Genomic DNA, 27,660 nt, shown 5'->3' with positions numbered 1-27,660 from the left:
AGAACAGTGTAGGATTTCTGCAACTATAATGGTAATTTTCTATTAATTTGCAGATAGTCAACTAACTAGTATTTAATGGTGGAAGGGATAGATAAGGTGTAAGGTATGAGAAGGGTGCAGGGGTCTGTAAAAGGCCTTGGGTTCTTGTGGTACTGTGCTCACACTGGGTTACAGATACCTGAATTCCAGGGAGGAATAAGGTAAATGTGTACAGAAAGGAGGTCAGTTTAAATATTTGCACATTTATAGAGGGTGTGATAGCATACTTTCTTTCCAGTCTCCCGAGTTATTCTTTTCAGGTACAGGTATGGCAGATTCCCTTTTTTGGTGAGATTTTATGGAGCCTTGGTCAGGGATTCAAAGATAGGGTGCAGAAACAGGGGAGAGAGCTGGTGAGCACAGTAGCCATGAGGACACTGTCAATGTTGGTATTTTATTATGTATATATATAATTTTAGGTTTACTATCAATTGTGCGAACAAGCTGTCTGTATGCTGCCGAAAATCTGATTGTCGTTTGCACAGTGTCAAGTGTATGGGGTAGTCAAACACACTTATGAGAATGCAATAGTCCATTCACATAAGTGTGTTTGACAAACTGTACGGAGATTGCAGTACAGTGGGGATTGGAAATTCATCCATATCCCCACTGTAGTGGGATCTCAGAGTTGGAATATATTTTTAGCAGGGGATGTGGGTGGCACAGCCCCCCACAGGGTGGGTGCAGGGGGGGCTTGCCCCCCTGCAAAAAGTGATATTATAATGTTTTATTATGTAAAAGACAGTTAAAGTTACAACAGCAAATGTAAGGGAATATAAAACAGAGAGCTCTGCTCATTGTTTAACATCTACATCGAAATAACTTTCGCCATTTTGGAGAAGTATTTTGCATATGCACAAAGCACATTTTCGACATTACGGTTCAGTAACATGCCTGGAAATTGTTTGGTGTTTCGATTTAATGATAGTAAACCGTAATTTTAGTTACAACTGGTGGGTTTCTTGATTTCCTGATGGTCTCATAATCATCAAATAAGCTTAATTTATGAGAAGAAAGCATTTCACCTTGAACTGCACCCTCAACAAACAGGTGTAGAAATCAAAGGTCATTAGAAATAAAATAAGTTTGTTCATCTCTGTGGCCTAGTGTGATAAAATCCTATGACCTAGATGAGCCATTTTTGACCAACAGTCAGGGTGGCAATAGAGAGTATGGGGGTGGGGTTGGGTGGAGATAGGAATGATTAGGCAGAAATATGTGCACTGCTCTATTGGGGGAGGGGTGGGGAAGAGAGGGTGAGGGAATGGTCACCTTATTTCCCAGGAGCATTTTGTATGGACTTTTGGTGTAGATTGGGATCTGGATTAGCTTACAGACATAGGTGGCTTGAAGCGTCACAAGTGAGATGGAGTCTTTTCCTTTACCACGCCCATTGCACTTCTACATGCCATGTGTAACCTATCAAATCTGTTGAGGTTAAGGCAAAAAATGCTTCCTTTATCAGGCTACTGGTCATCTGCATTATGACACTCCCCACTGTTCTCATTGGTTATCTGCATTATGACACTCCCCACTGTTCTCATTCCTTTCTCCATTCATGGGACCCACCTAACAAAAGCTTACACGATGATCATGCTTCAACAGTCATGACTCAGTGACTAGAGAGAACAGAGCAATAGATAGTGATGGGGAACAGACAGCCAGTAGTGAGTGACTCCAGAAGGTGAGTCTGCTATATTATGGCAAGCCAATGCCAAAAAGGAAAAAAAACATGGGTACAGTTTTATAGGGTTAGGTCAATTTCTCAGAATATAGATAGTTGTGGTTGATGAATGAATACTCTTTACAATTTCTGTTTTTGAAAACAATAAATGTAGGAAAAGAACAACAGATGCTTACAAGAACAATCCTTCCTTCACTGCTTACAGAACTGCTGGTTGAAGATCCCGCATCTTGAAGAAAACAATGTTTTACTGTACTTTTATTTTTTAACAGAGTGAAAAGACTACATTCAGACAAAATGTTTATTTTACTAATCACAGCCAATGGTTTTCTGGGGTATGGGAGACAGTGATTTCCACTTAAAATAGTCATTATTTTCTCAGATTTATTAAAATCACAACTATTTTAACAGCAGCACAATAGAAGAAACAAAAACAAACAAAAAAAAACCCATAAACAAAGACAGGAATCAATGTAGTATTTCATGCTATTGGAGTTATAGATAAGATATATTATAGTTGCACAAGTGAAGGAATCTAAATGGACAGTATTTGAAATCAAAGCTTTTATTTGTCTGAGTGACTTGCTTTACTATAACACTTGAACAACTGAGCTTGATAAACTGAAAATGTAATTATCAAATAATCTCTTCAAATTATTATTTGTTTTTTCCTTGGAGTTGTTTATGTTCATTCAAGGGAGACAGAGATTTACCAAAATAGTTTATTTCCTTGTCATCCTGATTACAGTTTGCTTGCTATTAACTAAAAGGAAAGTTTTGTTGTACTTTTTGTCTAAACCAGGCATATTATATTCCTGTCTCACAGACACCCACCAAGACACACACACACGCACTCACACACACACACACACACACACACACACACACACACACACACACACACCACCATAAATATTATTTGTGAAATCAGTAAATTATATGGACGGAGTACATTTACTGTGAATTATTCAACGGCAGGATACACAAGGTAAAGCTCAGTGTCTTTGCAGCATACAAGATGCTGATTAATTCCCAGCAAATCCATACCGTAAAGTAGATTATATGCCTGTAACATAAGCTATTAAAAAATGCACAGATAACCACAACATGCGCTGCTAAGTCTTTTAGTGAAAAAGTGCTGCATTCTAATTTGCCTAATAAATGAAAGTCGCTGCTTTTAACAAAAGATATAAACTAAAATTTTTGTACTTATGCTTCATAAACATCAACATCTGAATCTCGATACTGGAACTATTGAAAATAAAAGTTGAAAATTGGAAAAGCTCAAAATGTAGACATCTTGCAGTTCCACATACATATATTTATTTATTCTATAATTAAGGTCACATGACAGTGGATAAAAAAAAAGGAATACCCATGTGAATCCTTACCTCCAGCATAGGGTTTACACATATATATTCATTGGATATACACTACGTACACACACATATGCATACTCACACACACCACACACATATAATACATAAAAACACATAGATAGATATTGACAGAGTAAAATGACCACCATCATAAAATGGTCCCTTTTGTTTCTCACATTCAGACTCTTGATGTTATCTGCTTAATATTTTCTCTTTCAGGATTTTGAACTTAATGAAGATGAAATTATTTTATGTGAAAACAATCATGATTGCTCAAAACTAGTAGGCTGAGGGCTGTAACTTGTGAGCCTTGGAATTTAAGTACAACTAGGAAAAATGTGTACTAATATGTGAACACTATGGTATAGCAATCTAAGAAATAATATAGGTAAGATGCAGGGTAAGGGGTGTGGCACCTGATTCTGTGTTTCCGAGAGAGAAGCTTTGTGGAAATAAACACTTCAAAAGTACAACAGTGAAATAATTCACATTTTTCTTAGAACTGTACTTTAAATTTCACAGTGCTAAGGCATGCAGATAGGGAGACATTAAGCCATATGGAAAGCTGGAATACTGTAACTCTAATTAACCACACTAATTTTTAGCTTTCTACCTTAAAACAATTTTAATATAAAGTCTGAGACGCCTGTGCCAGAGGCATAGAGGGCTTAGGCAACCCGAGTTATTTTAGTGGTGCAAGAGATTAATGGCATATGCAGGTAGGATGGGTGTGCTCATTGGGTTCCTATCAGTAGACCGAAGACACATTTTGTCGAATGCATCTTGGTCGAACTTCAAATGTCGAAAACACAAAATGAAGTGGCATATAAACGAATTCTTTCCCTGGGAAAGAAGTCGCTTGGCCGCTTCCATCACTTTGCTGTTTTTGGCACTGTAGTGTGATCTCTGAGTTGGTATATTTAAGTAGAGGGGTGTGGGGGTGTCTGGGGTGAAGCCCCCCACTTTATGTAATGTTTGAAAGTGTTTTTTTTTTTTTTTTTTGGGAACAGCAATTTTTTTCCCCTGGGAAAAAAAATCACTGTTCTGGTAGATCGATGTGTTGTGAATTCGAACTTTTGAGATCGATATAACAACATTCGATCATTTGATCATTCGTTGTTATAATATAGACCCTACTCATCATGGTGGGGTCGGGCAATAGTCCTGTCTGCTGTGCACCATTACTTTGCTGACACAGCCTATGATGGAAAGCTGGAGGGTGGCGATATGTCAGGATACAATGCAGGTAGCTAGTATATAGAGAGTATGGATGTGATCACTGAAGCTGTTGACAGTAAGCCTTGTCAGTATGTGTGGCAAGGAAGCAGTCTAGGAGAATAACCAACATTTTCAAATCATGTTTGTAAATATTGCTATGGCATATTCAGATTTAAACACTTTGATTTTATAATGCTAATTAATTTAGCTTCCATTCTGTTCAGTGCAAATGTTATATCACCTACCCTGGGAAATGTAGGTTTACCTAATACCAGATATTTGCATTATTCACATTATCCCAAGTCTCTCTAGGTGAAGAACAACTACTGGACTTCCTCTGTTATTTTTTTCACGTTTTTACATGTTCTAGCACCCTAATTCTAACTTTTCTTATTGTTTGTCCTATGTGACACTTAAGTGTATTACAGTTGCACTTTAATCAACAGTTATAATAGATTAAAGGTATCTGCTAGGTTTTTGATCTTTAATCATATTTTGTATACAAATAAGTCATATATAGGCCAAACAAGGATATATTAAGACATTTACATGTTTCCCAGATCTATAAGGGACAGGGGATCTAAGCCAGTGAAAAGTTTGCGGTTTCATAGGTTCATAGGTTCATACTAGACTATCTGCCCTAGGGCATTTATAAGCCTAGCCAGAGTGTGTTTGGCTTTCGCCACCCATTTTAAATTAATTTTGCTATGCCCTTTTTCGAGGTTAGTATACTGTGCCTCTGTCTAACAGTGACACAGAAGTGATACCTGGGGTAAACCTACGATCTCCCATCCACTCATCAAGATTCCTCTTGAAGAGAGTCAATGAGGGACTCTGCCTAACCTGGAATGGGATTTTATTCCAGAGTGAAGGGAGCCTCTGGGTTATGAATCTGTCCCTCCAGCATGTCCTATTTATTTCAGTGCTGAGGTTCAAGTCTCTCGAGCGCATAGCTCGATGGGATTTGGATTTTCTGAGGTGCAGCATGTCCATTAATTCCGGGTTGGACATGGCTTTATATGTCAGGCACAGATCGCCTCTGAGCAGGAAGTATGCCACTGAGTAGAGCTGGAGTTTCTTTAACCGGGCAGCATATGGCATCTGTTTGAGCCCTTTGATCCTCTTGGTGAGGTATGTTTGGGGTCTTTCCAGTTGCTGCAGGTGTCTGGTAAGGTACATCCCAAAAGGGGCATTGTACTCAATTATGGGCCTGATGAGGGATGAGTAAAGAGGCACAATGACCTCCCCTGATCTAGATGTGAATCCCTTCATGATTAGGTGGGCTATATAAAATGTTTTTCTAACCACTTTGGCCACGTGGTTGTCAAATGAGAGATTGCTATCAACTTGGGTCCCCAGGTCCCTAATTACTTCTTCTGTACTTAATGGATTACCACCTATGTAGTAATTTGTGGGCACTTTGTTTTTGCCAAAGGGGATAACTATACACTTTTTGGTGTTTAGCTTGAGGCCATGGCTCTGGCACCAGTTGTCTGTTTCTATGAGGCCCTTTTGGAGAATGCTTGTGTCGGCTGGAGATTATGGCACCCAGTTTGCAGTCATCTGCGAACTTGGTCAGCCACAGTCCTTCCATGTTGGCCTGTACCTCCAAGAAATATATACCGAACAAGAGAGGTCCCAGGACTGAGCCTTGTGGAATGCCACTTGTAACTGGTATGGAGTCTGACATGGCTTCAGCAATTCTAACCATGTGGGTTCTGTCCTTGAGCCAGTTTGCAACCCATCTAGTGACATAGGGGTTTATATTTAAGCTGGTGAGCTTATTTATAATGCCCGAGTGGGGTATTGTATCGAAGGCTTTTGCGAGGTCCAGGTAGGCTGTGTGGACCACCTTCCCCTCGTCAATGGCCTTGGTGACTGTTTCAAAAAATTGACCAGGTTTAAGAGCAAGGATCTGCCCTTAACAAAGCCGAACTGGGTAGGATCCAGTGTCTGTAGGTCCCCAATATCTTTATTTATGAGGTCCATGATGATCTTTTCCATAGCTTTGCAGACCAAGCTAGTCACGCTTATGGGGCGATAGTTTCCAGTATCCGTTGAGGCACCACCTTTGTGGAGAGGGACCACTGTTGCTGTACGCCACTCTTTGGGTACATATCCTGTAGTAAGACTGAGATGGAACAGTAGTTTTATGTTTGGGTTTAGCTCTTCTTGGAGTTCATGTAGGACGCAGCCCGGGACACCGTCTGGTCCCATTGATGCTGTGTTTTTTGCTTTGGAGAGGGCAGCTCTTACTTGAGCATCTGAGATGTCAGGGGGGCAGCACTCTGCTGGGATAGATATTTGCCCTTTTGGTGTGGAGGGGGGGGGAGAAGTTTGCGCTGAACCTGGGATGTTGGCAATGTCTGTGGGTTTGGTGTATTTTTTGTCATTCTGGACTAATTCTGAGCATATCTGGGAATTCCCACCCAGGTTCCTAAAATAACTAAAGAAAGCCTTGTGATTATCCTTAGTGTCCTGTGCAATTTTTCTCTCGAAGCTGGCCTTAGACGATTTTATGAGTGCCCGTAGTTTTTTGCTAATACTGATCAGAGATGCCTTCCCTTTTTGGGATTTTGCTCTATCATGTAGTAGCTTCCTCCTTCTATTGTATAGTTTGTTTATGGCTGGGGTCCACCAGACAGGACGTCTGCCTTTGGAGGATTGGGTCTTGGTTTTATTTGGGATTGCATGATCCATGCATTCCTGAAGGTGTTCATAGAATGCATTTATAAAGGATTCTGTGGTCTGGGCCGTATTTTCCACAGGCCCGAGGGCTTTGAAGAATTCCACCTCGGTTTTGAGGAGTGCGAAATTTGCTTTAGAGAACTTTTTCACTGTGGTTTTCAGGGCAGGGGGTGGAGTCGGGATGTGAATATCCAGTGAGATTAGTTTATGGTCTGATCTTACCAGTGAGGGATACACTTCTGGTCTGGAGCATAGAGTCCCCATGTTGGTGATGATCAGGTCCTGTATGTTTTCCCCTCTTGTGGGAGTGGTAACAAGTTGTTCCATAGCATTTGAGTTTATAAATTCTAGGAACCTTTGGGCTAGGGTGTTGGAGCTAGAGTAATGCTCCCAGTCTATGTTTGGGTAGTTGAAGTCACCCAATATAATGGTGTTTAGAGAGACCTTCATATTTTCCAGTGTTCTCAGGAAGGCCGAGTGGGGTTCCTGGGTTTGGGAGGGTGGTCTGTAGCAAGCTATAAACTGGAAGGCAGTTTTACCCACTGTTAGTTGCACATGGATAGTCTCTGATGCTTTGTGCTGTGCCACCAACCTGGAAGTGTGGGTATCTTTGATGAATATTGATACTCCCCCTCCTTTTGTGGTTCGGTCCAAGTTTTGGGGCTGAAAAGCATGGTATGAGGTATAACCTGGTAGTGCTGGGGTGCTCTCGGGAGCCTTGAACCAGGTTTCTGTTACTGCACAGATATCGATGTTCTCCATGCTAAGGAGAGTTTCGAGTGCGTGCATCTTGAGGTTTAGATTTATGGCGTTGAGTAGCATTACTCTTAGTTTCTTATCCCTTGTGATACCTATGGAGGTGGGTTTGTCTTTTGAGCCTTGCCTAAAAAAGGCACTATGGGGGTAGCAAGAGCCTTTGCCAATATCCGAAAGCCCAGAGGTGACAGGTGCAAGCCATCCCTAGCGAAGCATCATGGCTTGTCGAGCATGTCATCCCAGGCTGACAGACATTGGATCCCCTTTGAATGACACCAATACTTAAGCCAATTGTTGAAATTGATCATCTTGTCTTCATATTGTGGCATCATTCTTGGTGAGGGTAAGATGCTACTCAAGGTCAGGGTCATACCGGCCTGGGCTACATGCTCAGAGAGCTCCTCTATGTCTCTTTTCATGTAGTCCAGGGAGGTACGTCTCAGGTCATTCACACCAGCATGGACAATGACTGAGTCATATTTGTACTTGCCTTGGAGTGACCTGAGTGCTTGTGTTATGTGGCGGATCCTAGCGCCCGACAGGCAGCTCACCGTGACCTTCTCCTTGTTCAGCCTGGTGAGCGGGACGTCAGTGTGCCTGACGATAGAGTCACCTATTACAAGTGTATCAGGTGTGTTGTTTAGCCTTAAGGGCTGTGGCTGTTCAGCACACTGGCTTTGTGAACTATGTGTTGCATGTGTTTTGTTTTGGGGTAGCGGTTGCTTGGGTGTCTGCTTTGGAGGTCTCTGCTGCTTAGGCAGATTTTTATTTAGAGCCTCCGAGTATGTTTTTATGTGTTTATGTGTTTGGTTTGCTGTCGTGGTAGGTCTATGTGAGACTGGAATTGTAGTGAGTGTGGTTTCCTTCTCCTCCTGACTGGTTTCGTCAGTACTGAGTTGAGAGAGCTTAGCCTCCAGTATGGCTATATGGTTGCATCTCTCACATGTGTTGGAATTTGTTGGGAGGAGGAGAGGGTTGTCTGTGTACATGAGGCAGTTGTAACATTGCCTCAAGATTCCCAGATTCACCAGCTGGACCGGAGAGGAGATTGACAACTGACCTTTGGACATGCTAGAATAGTATTGGGAATTCCTTTATAATTGAAAAAAAGGGCCAATGGGGAACAAGATACTCAAGGGGAGTCTGTGAGAGTGTAGTGCTTTTAATTTTTTAGTGCTGACTTATATAATTGCTTTAGTGAGCAAGTGCCAGGTAACTTAAATGCAATGTGTTACAGGTAACTTAAATGCAAAAATGACAAACAGTAACTTTCTTTCAAGTGAAACAAGGAAATAAGTACAGTAAGCAATGCAGATATCACTAGAGATCCACAGAAGCGCTGAAAAGCTGCGTTTTAGGTGGAATTAGCGTTTCAGGGAAATAACAAGCAAACAAACAACAAGCATACAAACAAAGCTAGATTCAGCAGGCCTGGATCTAGTCTATGCTACAGCAAACAAGGTGTACCAATTTCAGTAAGAAGCAGTTCAAATATGCAGGCACTATAAGCCTTTAACCAGAAATTCCCAGCTTAGAAGGGCAGAGTCCAGCCTCTCCTCCCACAAGAGTGCAGACCACGAACCCTTTTAATGTAAAATAACTGGCCTGAAGCCCAAGTGCTTAAACCAGAATTAATACACTTTTAGAATAACAGACACTGAGCCCTCAATCAGCAGTTCCCAACTTAGAAGGATGTAAGCTACCTGTTCTGCCACTACAGTGCAGGCCACAAACCTTCTTAATGTAAAACAACTGGTCTGAAGCCCAAGTGCTTAAACTAAAAGGCTTAGAATGAGTTACACCAAGCAGTAATAAATACAACTGAGTACTTTTAAGATGATGCAAAAGCAAAATAAAGTAGGAAGAAACACAAATACAGTAAAAGCAGATACTTTTTTTTTTTTTTTTTTGAGTGAGCAAATGAGATGGGCCCAGGAGTTACAGGACAGAATCAAGTGCAAATGCAGGCCTTCAAATCAGAAAGTTGAGAGAGATGGAAGACTGCCCAGATGGCCAATAACTACAAATTCTGGGCCAGAACCACTCCTTATGTGGTAGACAGGTTACCTAGTGCTTACCACTCCCACTGATAAGATAGAAGGCTTCCCTCCAACACAGAAAGGCTTGGGGGGCTCAGAAGCTTACAAATAGTCCTGGATACAGCAAATCTGTATCTGGAACACTAATTACAGGAAAGATAGGAAACAGGCTTACAATTTTTTTTTTCAGAAAAGTAGCAAAAACAGTAGTAAAAACAATTCACATGCAGTGCAAGCTGGCACACTTGAGTATGTAGCAATATTAGTCCACACACAGTTTGAAAAAATGTAATTAAATTAAAAAGGACTAAAAGCAAGTGCAGAAAGGGTTTATTAGGTAGAATGCGGTAAAAAGATGGGACTGGGGGAGTGTCCTAGATCAAATCTACAGTGGGGCGGGCACTGCAAAAGCCACCAAATTTAAACTACAACCATGAACAGGGAGGGTGGGGTGGGGAAAAGTTTCAACAGAGATGTGAGGAATCAGAGTGCAAATTATAAAACCAAAAAATATATACTGATCTCTGTATATTTGCAGAACAGTAAGACAACAGATATCTAAGCAACAATTTAGCTCTGTAATACAGAATAATACATTCAGCTCTATATATTTGCAGATAGTCTTGTAAGGCTGTCTCTCAACACACAGGTTCCACTTTAAATGCAGGCTGCTGCTATTAAGTCAAATTAAGGGAACCTTGAGTTAACAACACACAAGCAATAGAAACCAAAATGAGGGGTGGGGTGGGGTGGGGAAGACAGTTTCAACAGAGATGTGAGGAATCAGAGTGGAAATTATAAAGCCAAACAAATATATACTGATCTCTGTATATTTGCAGAACAGTAAGACAACAGATATCTAAGCAACAATTTAGCTCTATAATACAGAATAATACAGAAAAATATACTCAGCTCTATATATTTGCAGATAGTCTTGTAAGGCTGTCTCTCAACACACAGGTTCCACTTTAAATGATTTTCCCCTCTAAACTAAATGAGTTTCCCATCCATTCACCCAAATTAATTTTGAATAGAGGAAGAGATGTGCTTTGCTTTATGTGGATTTGAAGATGGTTCCCTATAAGTGGTATCCTCTGTGACGCAGACCTACCCCACCAACATGATCTATTTATTTTTCAAAGAGACTGAGATCTCTTGAGGTGTATTTATGATACCATTGACCTTGTGAATGTGTAATAGGTCTGATAGAACTAGGTCTGTTGAAGATCTATATGCAAGACAGAGGTGGTCTCTCCATAGCCTGTATGATACAAAGAAGAGGGATAAGGCTTTGAGATGGTCTGCATAGTTTTTATGATTTAGACTCTTGATTTTCTGGTGAGAATGCATTGCAATCATTGTAGTTGTGACAAGTGTTTGCACAGGTACATACCAAAAGGGCATTATACTCAATAACTGACCTAATCAGTGCCAAGAACTGTGGAATAATTACATCCATAGAACTGGATGCAACACCTTTAGATATAAGCTGTGCAATGAAAAAGGACTTCCTATTGATATGTATAGTAGGGAAAACAATGAGAAAATGTGCATGTAATAAAATAAAATAATTTGATATGGAGATACTAAAAATACAAGAAAATGTATTATGATAGTCTAGACCAGCAAAATTTAAAAACTGATAATATTGAAATTATACCACAGACCACAAAGAAAAGGAAGGCCAGCTATCCAAAATGCAAAACACTTTATTAAAACAAAAAATGTAAAATCTCTAGTGCCTCGGCTGCTAAGCCTTTACAGAGTAAAACTTTACTATCCCATACATCCCTCAAATGCCCACAACAATTATCCAATTGAAATTATAACAAATTTAACAAAAAAATCAAGACATTCTTTATTACAAAATGGAAACTGCATTAAAATATGTTAAAGTACATAATTATTCAATGTCATGTAAAAAGTTCTATTTGTTATCAAACAGGAGTATAATAATCAGTAGAAGAGCTCAAATTAATAATGTAATAAATCTAATAACCAAAGAGAAAACATCAGCTATTGGGGCAATGCTGTAATTTTTAGAATATTTTCATAAAGAATTAAATAAAAATAAATTATCTGAAGATGTGGTAATTGATGGATATTTAAAAATATTTCTATTAAATTAAATGACGATCATATAGCAGAGATTAATAAACCTATTTCTTTAGCAGAACTTAAGAAAGTAATTAAGAAAAATAAATCAAGAATCATCCAAAATTAAGTATAGTGTTAGTTAAAACTGTCAATTTAATTTATAGTTCTAAATAGTTCCTCCTTTTTGGAAATATACATTAATTACATCAACACATAGTCAAGGAAACAAAAATGATTGGTTTCATCATATAGACCAATTTCAATCTTAAAAGTTAATTATGAGTTAATACAATATTCTGTGTAAGACTAAGATAGATAATAGATGAAATTATTAACAAAAACAGGTTGTACAGTAAATAGATTAAAATATAGCAATATTAGAATGGCAAGTACGCTATTACATTTAGCTAATAATAATAAAGGTGACACAGTGGCACAGCAAATAGCATTGTCACCTCATAGCAAGAGGTTCCCCAGTTTGATTTTTAGCTAATGTGTCTTCTGTATGGAGTCTGCATGTCCTCCCTGTGTCCGCTTGGGTTTCTTCCAGGTGCTTTGTTTTCCTCCCACCTTCCAAAGACATGAAGTAGTTGGATTGGACACTAAAAATTGGCCATAAGTGGGAGTGTGTGTACCTGTGTGTGGTGTGAAAGAACCAACACTACAGGACTAGTCACCCAGCAGTGTAAACCTTCAGTCTAGATGATTGTCACTGTAGAAGTGACACCCAACCCCATGTGCAAAAATGGTAAAGATGGGGTTGTGGATGGATAGATGGATAGATGGATGGATTTAACTAATAATGAAAAGAAAGAGTTAGCTTTAATTAGCCTTAATATTGAAAAAAATCTCCAATTTGATCAGCATTTATTATTTATAACTTTAAGAATATATAGTTTTCCAGGTAATTTGTTGAATGAATAAAAAAACTTACATGAAGACTCTAAAACTTTTATTATAATAGGTAGCTTTATCTCTAATTCATTTAAGGTAAATAAAGGAACAAGGCAATGTTTTCCACTGTCACCATTATTATTTTTTAGTTATAGAGCCATTTGCAAATAGTATTATTTTTAATAAATATACAGAGATTTGGTATTAATAGAGATGATCAATCCAACAGATGGCTTTTTTTGTTGATGATATTTTACTGTCTTTGGGAGATGTTAAAATCATTTGATGAATTAAATAAAGAAATTGATCTATTTAAAGTTTTTTTCATCTATGAAATTGAATTAAAATAACTTAGAAATTGTTTTAAGAAATCAACAAATACAAGTTTGAAAAATAAATGCAAATATAATTGGTGAAACACAAATAATTAATTATGTAGGAATAGTAGTTCACCTAGCTATAAGTCAAATTATTAGTATCAATTTCTCTAAAATGATTGCATAAATAGCTCCCCCTTTAGTGCAGTAGAGTTCAGTGTTCTTTACTCTGGATGTAGAATTAATGCTTATTAAAATGATAATGATACCAAATATGCATTACAATCAACACCTCTTTTATAATTATAAAGCTGGAAAAGTCATTGGTATCCAATAAAACCAAAAACAGATATTAAGAATCATTTGAGATTGTGGGAATTTGGTGGAATCAGTTTTCTGATTTAGAATCATTCATTAGCAGCAATATTTAATGTAATTATTCAATGGTTAGACCCATATTATAATAGTCATTGGAAATGTCTTCATGAACTAATTATAATGAATTCATAAAAGATTAAATAAACGTTCAAATTTGAAATTGTAAGTAACACATTTACCTGGTTATTAAAATATTTTATAAAGAAAATGCAAAATTAAATTAGACTCTCCTCATATTTCATTAAGTCTAGAATCATTTAGAAATTATTTATATACATTTCTGTTACTTACAAAATGGAATTTCTAATATTCCCTATAGCTTTAGTGGTTGAATTTATACAGAGTCACCCCTTCACTAGTATGATTTTGTTTAAAAATAATAATTTTATATTTTGGTTCGATTGCGTAAATAAAGACATATTTTTTATCCTCAGAAGAAAGTTGAAATCATACAACTTGGAGATTTCATATTTACTAAAAATTCAGACTATGGGAAAAAATGTAAGGATTATTTAAGATTTTAAATGAAAATGAGAGAAACACTCTAAAAATATGAATATTTTACATCTAATCTTCTAGGTGAAATATAATTCACAGACCGTCTAACTTAGCTCTAGAAGATATTAATAAATAACAAAAATAATCTAGATATGTGTTACTGGAAATTAACAGAATTCTTAAAATAAACCAATTACTTGAGGACAAGGCTAACAATTTAGCATTAAAATCTGTTATCCTAACCTCAACAAGCATACACTGGAACATTTTTAATGCTGCTAATTAATAAACTCCTTGTTGTAACCTATCAATAATACCATCGTCAATTTTACCATAATTACTACATAAAATATTCTTTCTCTTAGTTGTTTTATGTTTGACTAGAAATAAAAAATCTAATTAAATGGGCTATCCACCTGACAGTGTGAATGCTGGATGTAGTTGATCATCATTGTTGATGTGATACCTCAACCCCATGTACAAAATGTGAAAAAGGGGGGCTGATGTAGATGCCAATAAGCATTTCACACATGAAAAAAAGATTTTTTGCTGTTGATTTCCTGAATAACGTTTGTCTTCTCATGTGGTTAAACAATCATAAAAACAATTGAAAAATGTAATTTCTGATGTCATGGGGGGCTAGTAAAGTCTATTCTACATTCATTCCTGTTCAATCATCATGCATAAAATCTTTCTCCAATGCTACAGTAGCGTTGTCGCCTCACAGTAAGATGTCCTGTTCGATTCTCAGCTAGAGCGTCTTCTGTGTGGAGACATGCGTTAATGGGCATGCCTTCATTGAAGGTTGTGCATCAGGGCTGGCAACTCGGCATGTAAAAATCTGCTGCCAATCATTAGTGTACCGGAGTTCTGCTGTGGCGACCCCTAACTGGGAAAAGTCAAAAGACACAACATTCTCTTTACTCAAAAAGCAGTACATTATCATGTCATCTGACATATTCTATAAATAAAATCCTAAAATTTCTGATTATACATGAAAAGTATCTTTCAAAATGTGCCATAAATATGTTTATGTATGCTGGGGCAAATGGAAGACCCATTGCTATTGAAGTCCTGCTGCTTTCAATTTTAAATATCGTATATATAGTATGTGCCTTTACAAAATGTGGCACTGATTTTATAAATGAAGAAAATGGTTTACCAGCCATGTAGTGTGCTACTGCTTTTGATCTTAATCCTAATTTTAATTCACATGACATTTTGGAATACAAATTCTTAACATCTAACTTAGGACAATAATATAATTTTACTCAAAGTACATTCTAGTATCTTTGTAACACTTCACACATGTCTTTTACATAATGCACTCGCTTGAAGCACTCCTTAAAATGGAGAACATCGACATTTGTGCTGTAACAGAGACCTGGTTCAAGGCAGCAAAAAGCACCCCTGCACTACCATGCTATAACTCATTCCACACCTTTTGGCCCCAGAGCTTGGACTGAAGCTCCAAAGGCGGTGATGTTTCCATATTCATAAAGGATGTTCACACCTCCAGACTGGTAGCCCAACATAACGCATCAGAGATAATTCAGGTGCAGCTAGCATTGGGTAAGACAGTGATTCAGGTCGTAGCCTGTTATAGGTCCCCAACCATGTCCCAAGACTCACATTCCATGTTCCTAAGCAACCTAACACTGTCATACTGGGCAACTTCAACTACCCCTCCATTAACTGGGAAAACTACTCATGTATCAATACACTTGCCCAACACTTACTGCAACTTATTAATTCCAAAGCGCTGGACCAGCTCGTTCTTACCCCCACTAGAGGTAGCAACATCCTTGACCTGGTCATTACTAAAATGGGCGAATGTTGCTCTACATCAATAGTCAACTCCTCCCTGGTTAGATCTGACCACAAACTAATCACCTTGGAAATCCACATCCTTCCCACCCCCAAAGGTAACCACCATGAAAAACATCTCCAAAGCTAACTTTGGGCTCCTAAAATTAGAGGTGGCCATTTTTACGGCACCCATGCAAATGGAGAATATTTGCATGACTGCCGAGTCATGCACCAATGCACTGTACGAACATGTACACAAATGTATGGATCTCACCATACCCAATAGAACCAAGATCATCATCTTCTTTTGGATGTTCCCGTTAGGGGTTACCACAGCGGATCATCTGTTTCCATTACTTCCTGTCCTCTGCATCTTGCTCTGTCACACCAACCACCTGCATGTCCTCTCTCACCACATCCATAAACATTATCTTAGGCCTTCCTCTTTTCCTGTTACCTGGTAGCTTCATCCTTAGCATCTTTTTCCCAATATACTCAGCATCCCTCCTTGATACATGTCCAAACCAACGTAATCTTGCCTCTCTGGCTTTGTCTCCAAACCTTCCAACCTGGGCTGACCCTCTAATATACTTATTCCTAATCCTGTCCACCCTCATCACACCCAGAGCAAATCTTAACATCTTTAACTCTGCCACATCCAGCTCTGACTCCTGCCTTTTTGTCAATGCCACTGTCTCCAACCTATATAACATAGCTGGTCTCACTACCCTCTTGTAGACCTACCCTTTCACTCTTACTGGTACTCGTCTGTCACAAATAACTCCTGACACTCTTCTCCACCCAATCCATCTTGCCTGTACTCTCGTCTTCACCTCTCTTCCACACTCACCATTACTCTGAACTATTGATCCCAAGTATTTAAACTCATCCACCTTCGCCACCTGTACTCCTTGCATCCTCACCATTCCTCTATCCTCCCTTTCATTCACACACATATATTCTGTCTTAGTCCTGCTGACCTTCATTCCTCTTCTCTCTAGAGCATATCTCCATCTCTCCAGGGTCTCCTCCACCTGTTCCCTACTCTCACTACAGATCACAATGTCATCTACAAACATCATAGTCCACGGGGACTCCTGTCTGATCTCATCTGTCAACCTGTCCATCATCATTGCAAATAAGAAAGGGCTCAGAGCTGATCCTTGATGTAATCCCACCTCTACCTTAAATGCATCCATCACTCCCACCGCAGACCTCACCGCTGTCACACTACCCTCGTACATATCCTGTATCACTCTTACATACTTCTCTAACACCACAACTCCTCTCTAGACAACCCTGTCATATGCTTTCTCTAAGTCTACAAAAAACACAATGCAACTCCTTCTGACATTCTCTGTACTTCTCCATCAATACTCTCAGAGAAAACATCCAAGATGCTCTCCTCAAAAAAAAAGGAAGCTGATCTGGTGGTCCCCTGTCATAAACAACCTCTACAACAGAAGGAGGAAACTGGTGCAGAATAAGGTGAAGTCCCAAGACTGGAAAAACTCCCTTATCAGCCTCAACAAAAGGTTGAGATCCCTCATCAAATCCTTTAAAGCTAGTTATGAAAACAGAATTGCAGCAGATAGTAAAGAAAACCATAAGGCCTTCTATAGTTATGTAAAGAATCTCCACAGCAATACCCTGATTTGCTCTGAGCTACTGCACAATGGTACCTCCTATACCGAGCCAACAGATATTGCCAATATACTGGCCGACAGATTCAGTGCCAACTTTACCTATCCCCCCCAAAGGATGAATCACAATACCAGTAGATTGCCAGGCACCCAGTATTACTGCTGCACAGATTAAAACAGCACTGTCCAAGGCCAAGAATACAGCTTCTATGGGACCTGACAATATCCCCGGCTGTGTTCTACATGAACTACAGAGTGAACTGGCACCTCACCTGTGTGCCCTGTTCAATCACAGCGTCACCTCAGGCTTTGTCCCTACCAAATAGCGCACTGCTACAGTGACTACAGACCCCGGGACCTATCGCCCCATTAGTCTGACGAGTCTGATAATCAAAGCTATGGAATGCATCATCATGGACCTAATAAAAAAGGATATAGGGAATCTCCAAACTCTGGATCCTACACAGTTTGGTTTTGTGAAGGGTACATCATGCCTGCTCAATTTGGTCGACTTCTTTGAGTCAGTCACCAGAGCTGTGGATGAAGGCAAGGTGGTTCATACAGCCTACCTTGATTTGGTCAAGGCCTTTGATACCATTCCCTACTCAGGAATCACAGAAAAATTCACTAAGCTAGGCATTAACTATATCACTAGGTGGGTTGCAAACTGGCTCACAGACAGAACCCACAGTGTGAAAGTAGCTGACTTCAAGTCAGACTGTTGACCAGTCATGAGTGGAGTCCCACGGGGTCCCATCCTGGGTCCTCTCCTGTTTGGTATCTACTTCTCTGAAGTTCAGGCCAACACCAAGGGACTCTGGCTGACAAAGTTTGCAGACAATTGCAAGTTGGGAGCTATTATTAACTCCCTAAGTGATGCTGACATCCTACAGAAAGGCCTCAGTGAGACCAACGACTGGTGCCAGAATCATGGCCTTAAGCTCAATACCAAAAATGTGTCGTCATCCCCTTTGGGAAAAACCTGGTTCCCTTGAATTACCACATCAATGGTAGTCCACTGAACACAGACGGCGTTATAAGAGATCTATGAACACAGGTTGACAGCAGCCTCTCTTTTGACTACCACATTGCCACTGTGGTCATAAAGTCCTTCACTGTGGCACATCTCATTACTAAGGGTTTTGCATCCAGGAAGAAAGAGGTCATTGTCTCCCTCTACTCTTCCCTCATTAGACCAGTCATCGAGTAACTATGCCCCATTTGGCATATACCTCACTAGACATCTGCAACAACTGGAGAGGCCAAAAAAGTACCTCACAAAGGCCTTAAGTATTTGCCCTATGTGGACAGACTCAAAAAACTCCAACTATTCATCTGTCTCATATCACCTCCTTAGAGGCGATCTCTGCTTGACTTACAAAGCCATGTCTGACCCAACTCTGTTAGAAATGCTACATCTAAAGAAATCCCAATCCCTCTGCACCACATGCTCCAGAGACCTCAACCTCATTACCGCAATCAACAGAACATGATGGAGGGACAGGTTCATAACCCAGAGACTGCCCATGCTATGGAATAGACTTCCCATACATGTCAAGCAGAGCACCTCACTGGCCCTCTTCAAGAGGAATCTTGATGAATGGATGGGAAATAGAAAATTCACAATAGGGATCACTCCAGTGGCTCTACTCGACAGAGGTACTAGGAACTAAGTTTGGGTGACATGATGCCAGGGTAATCCTATGGGTTAGGCTTGTAAAGGCTCCAGAGCCATTAACCTAGTACACACCTATGAACCTGTAAGATTTTGATAAGATTGTTTCTTTAAAACATCATCCAACACTAACCCCATATTCCTGCAAACTGGGAATGATCAAAGAATTAAGGGTGAAGTCAAAGAAGGAAAACTAGGTATGAGCAAGGAACCATGACTAAAGATAAGCAATTACTGCTAAAAGCTCTTAGGGAATTCATACAGTGTGCAGATTAAACCAACCTCTGGAAACCCTGTTATACCATACCCTAGCTTATCCATTATACTTCACCAAGGTATTAGCACTCTGAAAACACTCTAAATTAAAAGTGAAAGTCAGCACCAGAAAATCAGTGCCAACACAAAAATGATATTTAACAGATGGTTGGACAAGGCTTTGAAATCTGACAGTAGATAAGAAAATCATGTCTAATTACTATCTTACTGAGAGAATCTAAGTGTACTTGCAACTTACTGAGTCAAACTCATTCAAGTTCATACTATGCCACACTTAGAACATTCACTGCAAAGCATAACAAGGAAAGAATAATGTAATTAGTACAAAAATGTTGCAGAACTGCAGAAGGCAGTGTTTTATCCAAATAAAGTGATATTGTTAGAATGAGTTATTATACATAAGAATGAATGGCAGCAAAACAACAATTCATAGGACAAAATAGGAAGAAAGAAATAAAGTTTAAAAATGGAAAGGTTGGTGGTACCATAACACAGTTTAAAAATATATTCAATGCAAACTACAGTAATAATACTGGCAACAGCAGCTTCATACTAACAGTAAATGTTATAGGATCACAGTAATATAAACGTATAAATGAGTTGGGGAGGGTTTAAAGAAAACAGTTATTATGTAACCACAGTAATATTGGCAAGTAAAAATAACATCAAAAGAATATCAGTTACAAAAGCACACACCAGTTGTGAATGTTATAAAATCCAAGTGACGTAAATGTACTGAGAAGGATGTACAATATTTTGTTTAAATGGATTTTCTGATATTATGATATGCATTGTGGCATTTTATGAATCATGGAGTCGAGTGTCGCAATGCATTTTCCATTTGTCTTTAATTATGTATTTGGGAAATTTTTTAATAAAAATATTTGCAAACATTTTATCAAACTATGAACCAAATAAATTTAGCATTTACTACTGTGACATTACCTAGTGGTAACACGCAGTGTGTCCATTGACTTTAATGAGAAATTTCCATGTGTGAGCGGGTATGTCCATTAAAGTCTATGGGCACACTACACATTTTTTCCTACACTGATTCTACTAAGGTTAAAGTTTACTGTTTTTTCTCAGTGATGTCAATGTGTGGAAATTGCATATTTAAAAAAGTGTTTCTCTCATCAAAATTCAAGAAGGAAGTGCCCCAATGGATAAAGGTGCTGTTTTGCAGTTAGTGCACCATGGCTATGTTGCAAAGGTATGATTCAAAAACATTAGAAAATCACTTTCAAAGAAAACGGGTATTATGTAAATAAAATAATATAGGCTGAGGGGTATAATTTTGAAACAATAACAGTTATCAAAACAGAAACATGAGATGGGGTTCTAAGAATTGTGATCTACAAAAATTAAGATGTGAAATAGTGTTGCTAGCCTTGTACAGGTTTACATGATATAATACAGTCTTATGTAGGTGAATACCTGAGGCAAAATGGGGGGGGGGGTAGTAGGGCAGATAAACAACAGGACAAAAGAGGAGCAGAGGCCGCAAAATGCATGAACAGAATGCCAGGCAGTACTATAATACATCCATTGCAAGCCACAGTAATAAGACAGTTGAGAACAATTACACACCAACAGTGAATGTCACAGAACCTAAGTAATATAAATTACTGAGTAGGAGGGGGAAGGTTTAAACAAAAGCAGATGGGAATATGAGCCATAGCTATGTAAATAGTATTCACAGACTCATAGGTTTATACTACGCTAAAGATAACCAGGGTCTTTATTAGCCTAGCAGTGCAACCTAACCCAGTTTTGTCCCCAGATACCTTGGACACCTATATGGTGTGGTAAGTTAGTAAGGAGGCAGCTAAGGGTTATGGGCGGGGGGTATGCTAGTTTGGAATTAATATGCTTACTGTCAGCTTCTGTCTGTCAGAGACATAGGGGCCTGACCAGGATTGAATTTGCAATTTCCCATGTGATGATAAACATTTTGTTTCAATAGAGACAGGGATGAACTCTGCTTCAAGTGGCTGTGGAACTTATTCCATGTGTGGAATATCAGTCTCTCCAGCAAAATCTATGTGTGTCGCAGACAAAGTTCAGGTCCTGGGATCTAGTGTTTCTGGTGCTGCATGTTTTCTGGATGTGCAAGTGATCCATCAGAGCTGGATTTGAGAATGCCTTATATGAACACCACACAACTGCCCAGATTTTCACAGAATGTCTAGATTTTTGCCTCATATTTTTCTGTCTCTCCCTCATAAAATTCTGGTTTTCTGGTAAACGATTTGTAAATCATTGATGCTTGAAGTTAGAAAATAATGATGGACATTTGAGTTTTGGACATCATACCCTTCAGAAAATTCATGCTAATGCAAAATGTGTTATTATATTAACTTTCTAAGTTTATAAGAATGGGTCTGTAACACGGCATCGAAAAGGCCTTTCATCGAACCACTTTATAATCGAAAATTGTGTTAATAGAAGTTGCATTTGTGAGATTGTGGTACAGTGAAGATCGGAAAATTTGCCCTTTCCTCACTGTAGTGCGATTTTGGAGTTGGTATATATATTTAAGGGGGGGCAGCCCCCCCTCCCACAAAATTGATTTATATTAACGCAATTTTCAATTATTAAGGCATTCGATGAAAGGCCTTTTTGATGCTGTGTCATAGACCCTATAAGAACAATATTTAAAAACCATCCCTATTTTTGGGCCTTTGTCCCTCCATTACTTATGGTTTTGTCCAGATTTCTTGCTGTAAGAGGTATACTTATATGCCAGGTAGAGATGGCCTCTCAGTAACCTGTAGGAAACTGAGTACAGAGATAAGGCCTTAAGGTGGTCTGTGTAGGACAGAGTGTTCATATCCTGGATTCTCCTGGTAAGGAACCTTTAAGGGTGTACTCAGTGATGGGTCTGATAAGCGATGAATAGAGCGGTACTATAACCTCTTTTGACCCGAATGCCATACCCTTGCCTATGAGTTGGGCAACATAGAATGATTTTCTTACTATCTTGGTTACATATTGGTTAAACGCCAGATTGCTGTCTACATATGTGTCCAAATCACTAACTACTGGGTTTACCCTTAAGGGTGTTTTAACAATGGAGTAATTAGTTTGGGGGAACAATTTCCCAAGTGCATTTCTTTGAATTGAGCTTTAACTGGTGGCTTTGGTACCAGTCATTTGTTTGTGTTAGACCCTCTTGTAGGATGTCAGTGTCATGGTGGGGGGTGATCTATGATAGTTCCCAGTTTATAGTCATCAGTGAATTTGGTGACCCAGAGGTCTTTGACATTATCCTTGACTTTTAAGAAGTAAATGCCAAATGGCAGCAAGCACAACATGAGGCCCTGGGGTTCTCTGCTGGTGATTGGTCTCCTGGTAGAAGTGGTCTCACTGATCCTGACTTCTCGGGTCCTATCTATGAGCCATCCAGCAATCCACCAAGTTATATGGAGATTTATGGCTAGATCTGTGAGTTTGTCAGTAATATCTGAGTAGGGTATTGTGTGAAATGCCTTGGCCAGGTCAAGATAGGCAGCATGCTCCATTTTCTCCTCATCCATAGCCTTAGTGATCTTCTCAAAGAATTCTACCAGGTTAAGTAGGCAAGACTTTCCCTTAAAGCCAGACTGGAATGGGTCCATCACCTGTAGGTTTCTAATGTCCTTACTGATCGTTTCCATGATAATTCGTTTCATGGCTTTGCATATTAGACTTGCCAGAATGATGGGACTTAGTTCCTGGTGTCAGTTAATGGTTCACTGTTATGAAGAGGGATGACTGTTGTGTCCATTTACCTGTCATGTAACCTGTTTTGAGGCTGTAGTTGAATAGTGCCTACTATGTTATGTTTTAGGCTATTTATGAGAAAACCAGGGATATTGTCAGGGCCCACTGAAGTAGTGTTTTTGGCCTTAGCAAGCACTGCCAGGACCTGATCCCTGTTGATAGTTGGGAGGGAAATGCTGGAAGAGACTTCACAGGGGGCACCAGGGGGGTTGTGTTAGGTGAAGTAAGAGCTAAATGTATCAGTCAGTAGATTCACTTTGTCATCATGTTCAGCGAAGGTGCTCTCCAAATTTGAGGAGAAAAAAAAAGAATCAAAAAACTTAGGCAGGTTTCTTGATACAACTGCTAATATATTTGCTGCAGTTAGTAACACAGTAAGCTTCTGTAACTTACTGTTAGTAACTCTAGCAAGGAATTTGAATAAGCTCTTTGCTATAGCTACTAAATATGTTTATTTAAAAATCTATGATATCAAATGAGGCTTCTTAAATGAAGGCCAGTACTCAACCTGTGGCTCATTGGCAACTGCCAATCATGACCTGTAACAGCTTATTCCCAGGGTAGTCACCCTCTTTTCCCCACCTGAGTTAAGACTCTGAAGGGAATAACTTTACAACAGCAGCAATTATCAAAACATACACCAAATGTGAATGTTATGGAATCAGTAATATAATTGTACTGGAAGGACCAGTAACCTAGATTACTGGTGATATGTCTTATCTGTGGTGCAAGCTTGCCATAAAGATTGTATGTCATATATTTTACTGAAATGTTTTGTGTGAATGCAGTTCTATCCAGACCCAATGCTCACTTACACCTAATGAAAGGACAGAGTCATTATAACCAGTGATGAATCATTCATTCACATTTTGATCACTGAAACCTGCAGTATTTTCCTTTAGTTTGAGATGTGGTTACCTCAGAAAGGTTTGGTGATCAATTGCCATTACTGCATTTTTTTCTGTTCAAATGTTACAGATTTGGTTAAAAATGTAACAAGCATTAGTTTTTAAAATAGAACATACTGACAACTGGAAGGTAGTTATATAACTATGAAACATATCTAATATATATCACTTTATTTGGGGTTTGTTGCAAGTTTTTCTTGTAAATCTGAACATCAACAGTGACTGAGTCAAAATGTAAGCTTGGACATATGGACACAGTTTCTAAAATAGCACATATTTTGGATTATGCAGCATTAACTTCAAAACTCTAATTAAGAAATAACTACATTTGCAATATGTTTTCCCAATATTCACAGTAAGCACATTTTAAGTTGTGCTGTTTTTATCGTAATTTGGAGTTACATTTTAAGTTGTCTTTAATTTGCTATATCTTAGAATTAAATAGAAGTACAAATTTAAAATGAGGCAGAATTATATAAACAGAACTCTAATTTAAGTAAACCTTAAAACAATAAAATCCAACCTGATTATATTCATCATTCCATACAAAGGCTGTCATATTGATATAAATTTCTTCACCGAGTGGTGCTAGTGGGTTGATCTGACCAATTTTTACAAATTCAAAATTTTCATCTGACAGTATCTGTACATTAATGATGTGAAACATGGATATTGCATCCCCTTCTTCATCAAAAAATATATAATCACCAGTCACGGTTGTAAATTTGACATTCCTCACGTAATGGAGGACCTAAAATATCAGACAGAATCAGGGATTAATTAGGCAGCATTACTTCCCACTGCATTCCCCCCCTAATAAATTAAATGGTGTAAAACAATGCAGAATCCAATTTTGCAATGATTTTGAATGAACCAGTCACTTGAACAAATGGTGGTACAAAAGCACCTCTCCCCTAACCCCTCCCACGAAAGCACAGGTTTCACTGTGTTTCTTCCATCAATTGCACATGTACTTAAAAGGGGAAAAAATACTTACTTGCCATGGCTGTACATCATGAACAGTAGCGCAAGACTGATTAGCAAATGGCCCCTTTCCAGGTGTACATGATGCTAAATTATCTAGGGCATGTGCCAAAGCATAAACAGCAATAAATGTGTGGTATGTGTAACTTAAGTCATTTAATTCAAACAAAGCTGTGATATGGTCTTCTATCAGTTCTTCTCCTGTACATAACTCTTCCTTCACATTTACTGTAGGATGTATATCTGGGTCACCATTAACTGACCATTTACAATTAAAGGCCTTTTCCCAGAATGCTTTCAAGAAGATGTTTTCCGGAGAAGTCAATGGCTTCAGATGGCTTAGAAACTCATCAAATCCAGGCGGTTTTGTTGAATAAGGAATGATCCCTATAGCACCATTCAATAATCTCCAAGTCTCTTTTGTAAACAGTCCTGGAGTAATGATGCACAATGCAGACAAAACCAAAACTTTGCCAGTTGCATTTTGCATATAAAGGTAATCCAGTAAAACTTTTGTGTGCACTTCATCACTGTTGATAATTATTACATTCACTGATGAACTCTGAATCACATCAATGATTTCAATAAATTTTTCCTCTGAGTAAAGCACACTGATTTTTTGTTCAAAGGCAATACATCCACCAGTATTCTCAATCTCAGACAGTATTTCCTGGCTACTTACATCACCACTGTCACTGTCTTCTGTTAAAAGTCCTACCCAAGTCCAATTAAACAGTTCAACCAAAGAAGCCAGGGCTGTATTTTGAAATTTGTTTACAGTTAACGTGCGGAGGAAGGAAGGAAACAGGAATTTATCACTCAAAACAGGATGCATTGCACCAGGACTTATCTACATGAAAAATAAAACAAATTAATTATAATATTCCTTGACAAGTTTAAATTTTGTATTGCATTTTTCAGAGAAAAATGTTTCTGTAATTGGGAGAACTTACACAATATAAGCACATATGTATTGATAAGTGCTAGAGTACGTATTTTACTTGTGTTTATATCCTTACCAGTTTGTTAAAAGCTAACTTTTTTAAAAGCAATTCAGTTGGAAGCAAAACAGTCAGTTCACTTTTGAGATCAGCTTTTTTTCTGTGCGTTACAATTTCCATATGCATCAAACTTTACCCCATTCACTTCTAGATATAATCAATCATATTTAAGGTCATTGTTCGTTGGGGAAATGAGGAACCCCTACATCCAGAGTTTTCATTTGACAAATGCATAGTTTTGGTCACGTGAAAGTAGAACTGCACTTAGCCACTGTGCATCTGGTAGGTTACACTTGTGTTTTATCATACACACACGTATATATATATATATATATATATATATATATATATATATATATACATACATACACACACACACACACACACACACACACACACACACACACACACACACACACACACACACACACACACACACACACACGTATGTATATGGTTCCCTATCAGAAGCCTGAAACACTATAAGCCTGAAAATCAAAATCCTGAAAACTATAGACTGAAAGACCAAAATCCTGAAAGACCAAAATCCTGAAACTCAAAATCCTGAAAACACAAATAATGCTAATATGTCACTATAAAGACACTAATATCTACCAACTGACCCTGACCCTAACCCTAACCCTAAGGTCCGTCACTATCGCACACTCACCTGACCCGCGCCCTAACCCTAACTCACTTAAACCGCCCCTAACCCCAATATTTGTCACTATTGCATACATGCCTAACCTGCGCCCTAACCCTAACTCACTTAAACCGCCCCAACCCTAACATAAAACCAACAAGACACTTACCTGAACCCAACGCATGACCCAACACCACAGGGCTAACAATAGCAAAGCCACAATGACGTCAGTATGTCCATTTTGTGTTTTCAGGATTTTGAGTTTCAGGATTTTGGTCTTTCAGAATTTTGGTCTTTCAGTCTATAGTTTTCAGGATTTTGATTTTCAGGCTTATAGTGTTTCAGGCTTCTGATAGGGAACCATGTATATATATATATATATATATATATATATATATATATATATATATATACATATATATATATATATATATATATATATATATACATATATATGTATGTATATTTATACAGTGGGAAAGATGGATAGATATGATTATATTATGAAATGTAGAAAACACAAAACACTGAACCTTAAATATAGAAAAAGACTGAATGCACAAAACACTAACTGCTGAAGTACAGTATCACAATACTTATTGCTTCTTTCTCCTTAAACAGTTCCTTATCAGTAAACTCCAGCCAGAAATCTCAGATTTACTGCCATCTTGGTAGTGCTATTGTTAGGGAAAGATTTTTTAGTAATGTAAAATGTAGGGCTTAGGTTAGGGCAAGGGTAGAAATAGGGTTAGTACATGAGTAAGGTGATGTGAGGGAGTGACCTTATTCATGTGTGCTATCCCTAACCCTACCATCCCACTTACCCCAGCCCTACACATTATGTTACTAAAATCTCTTTCCATAACAATACCACCACATGAGACAAAAGGATACAGAACACACATAGCACCAAACTGCACAATACTAAACGTTTGCCATTTCATAAACCTTACTCTAACGCTATAACTC

The 27,660-nt window shown here is 38.5% G+C and overlaps 1 protein-coding gene across 1 annotated transcript in view; it reads right to left on the bottom strand.

Annotated features, from left to right (window-relative positions):
* Nucleotides 1-26,168, bottom strand: part of LOC122788692 (extracellular calcium-sensing receptor-like) — a 78,402-nt gene extending 52,234 nt beyond the window's left edge. The window contains exons 1-3 of the mRNA XM_044055587.1: nt 26,067-26,168; nt 25,061-25,897; nt 24,587-24,814 (exon numbers count right to left, since the gene is read on the bottom strand). Of these exons, the coding sequence (XP_043911522.1) occupies nt 24,587-24,814; nt 25,061-25,897; nt 26,067-26,168 (1,167 nt within the window). The remainder of the gene's footprint in view (nt 1-24,586; nt 24,815-25,060; nt 25,898-26,066) is intronic.
* Between the last annotated feature and the right edge of the window lie 1,492 nt (nt 26,169-27,660).

This window comes from Protopterus annectens, chromosome 14.part0, assembly GCF_019279795.1.
Source record: "Protopterus annectens isolate FY-2018-M chromosome 14.part0, PAN1.0, whole genome shotgun sequence".
NCBI lineage: Eukaryota > Metazoa > Chordata > Ceratodontiformes > Protopteridae > Protopterus > Protopterus annectens.
The sequence above is the reverse complement of the archived record's forward strand: the minus strand, read 5'-3'. Positions and strand labels throughout refer to the sequence as shown.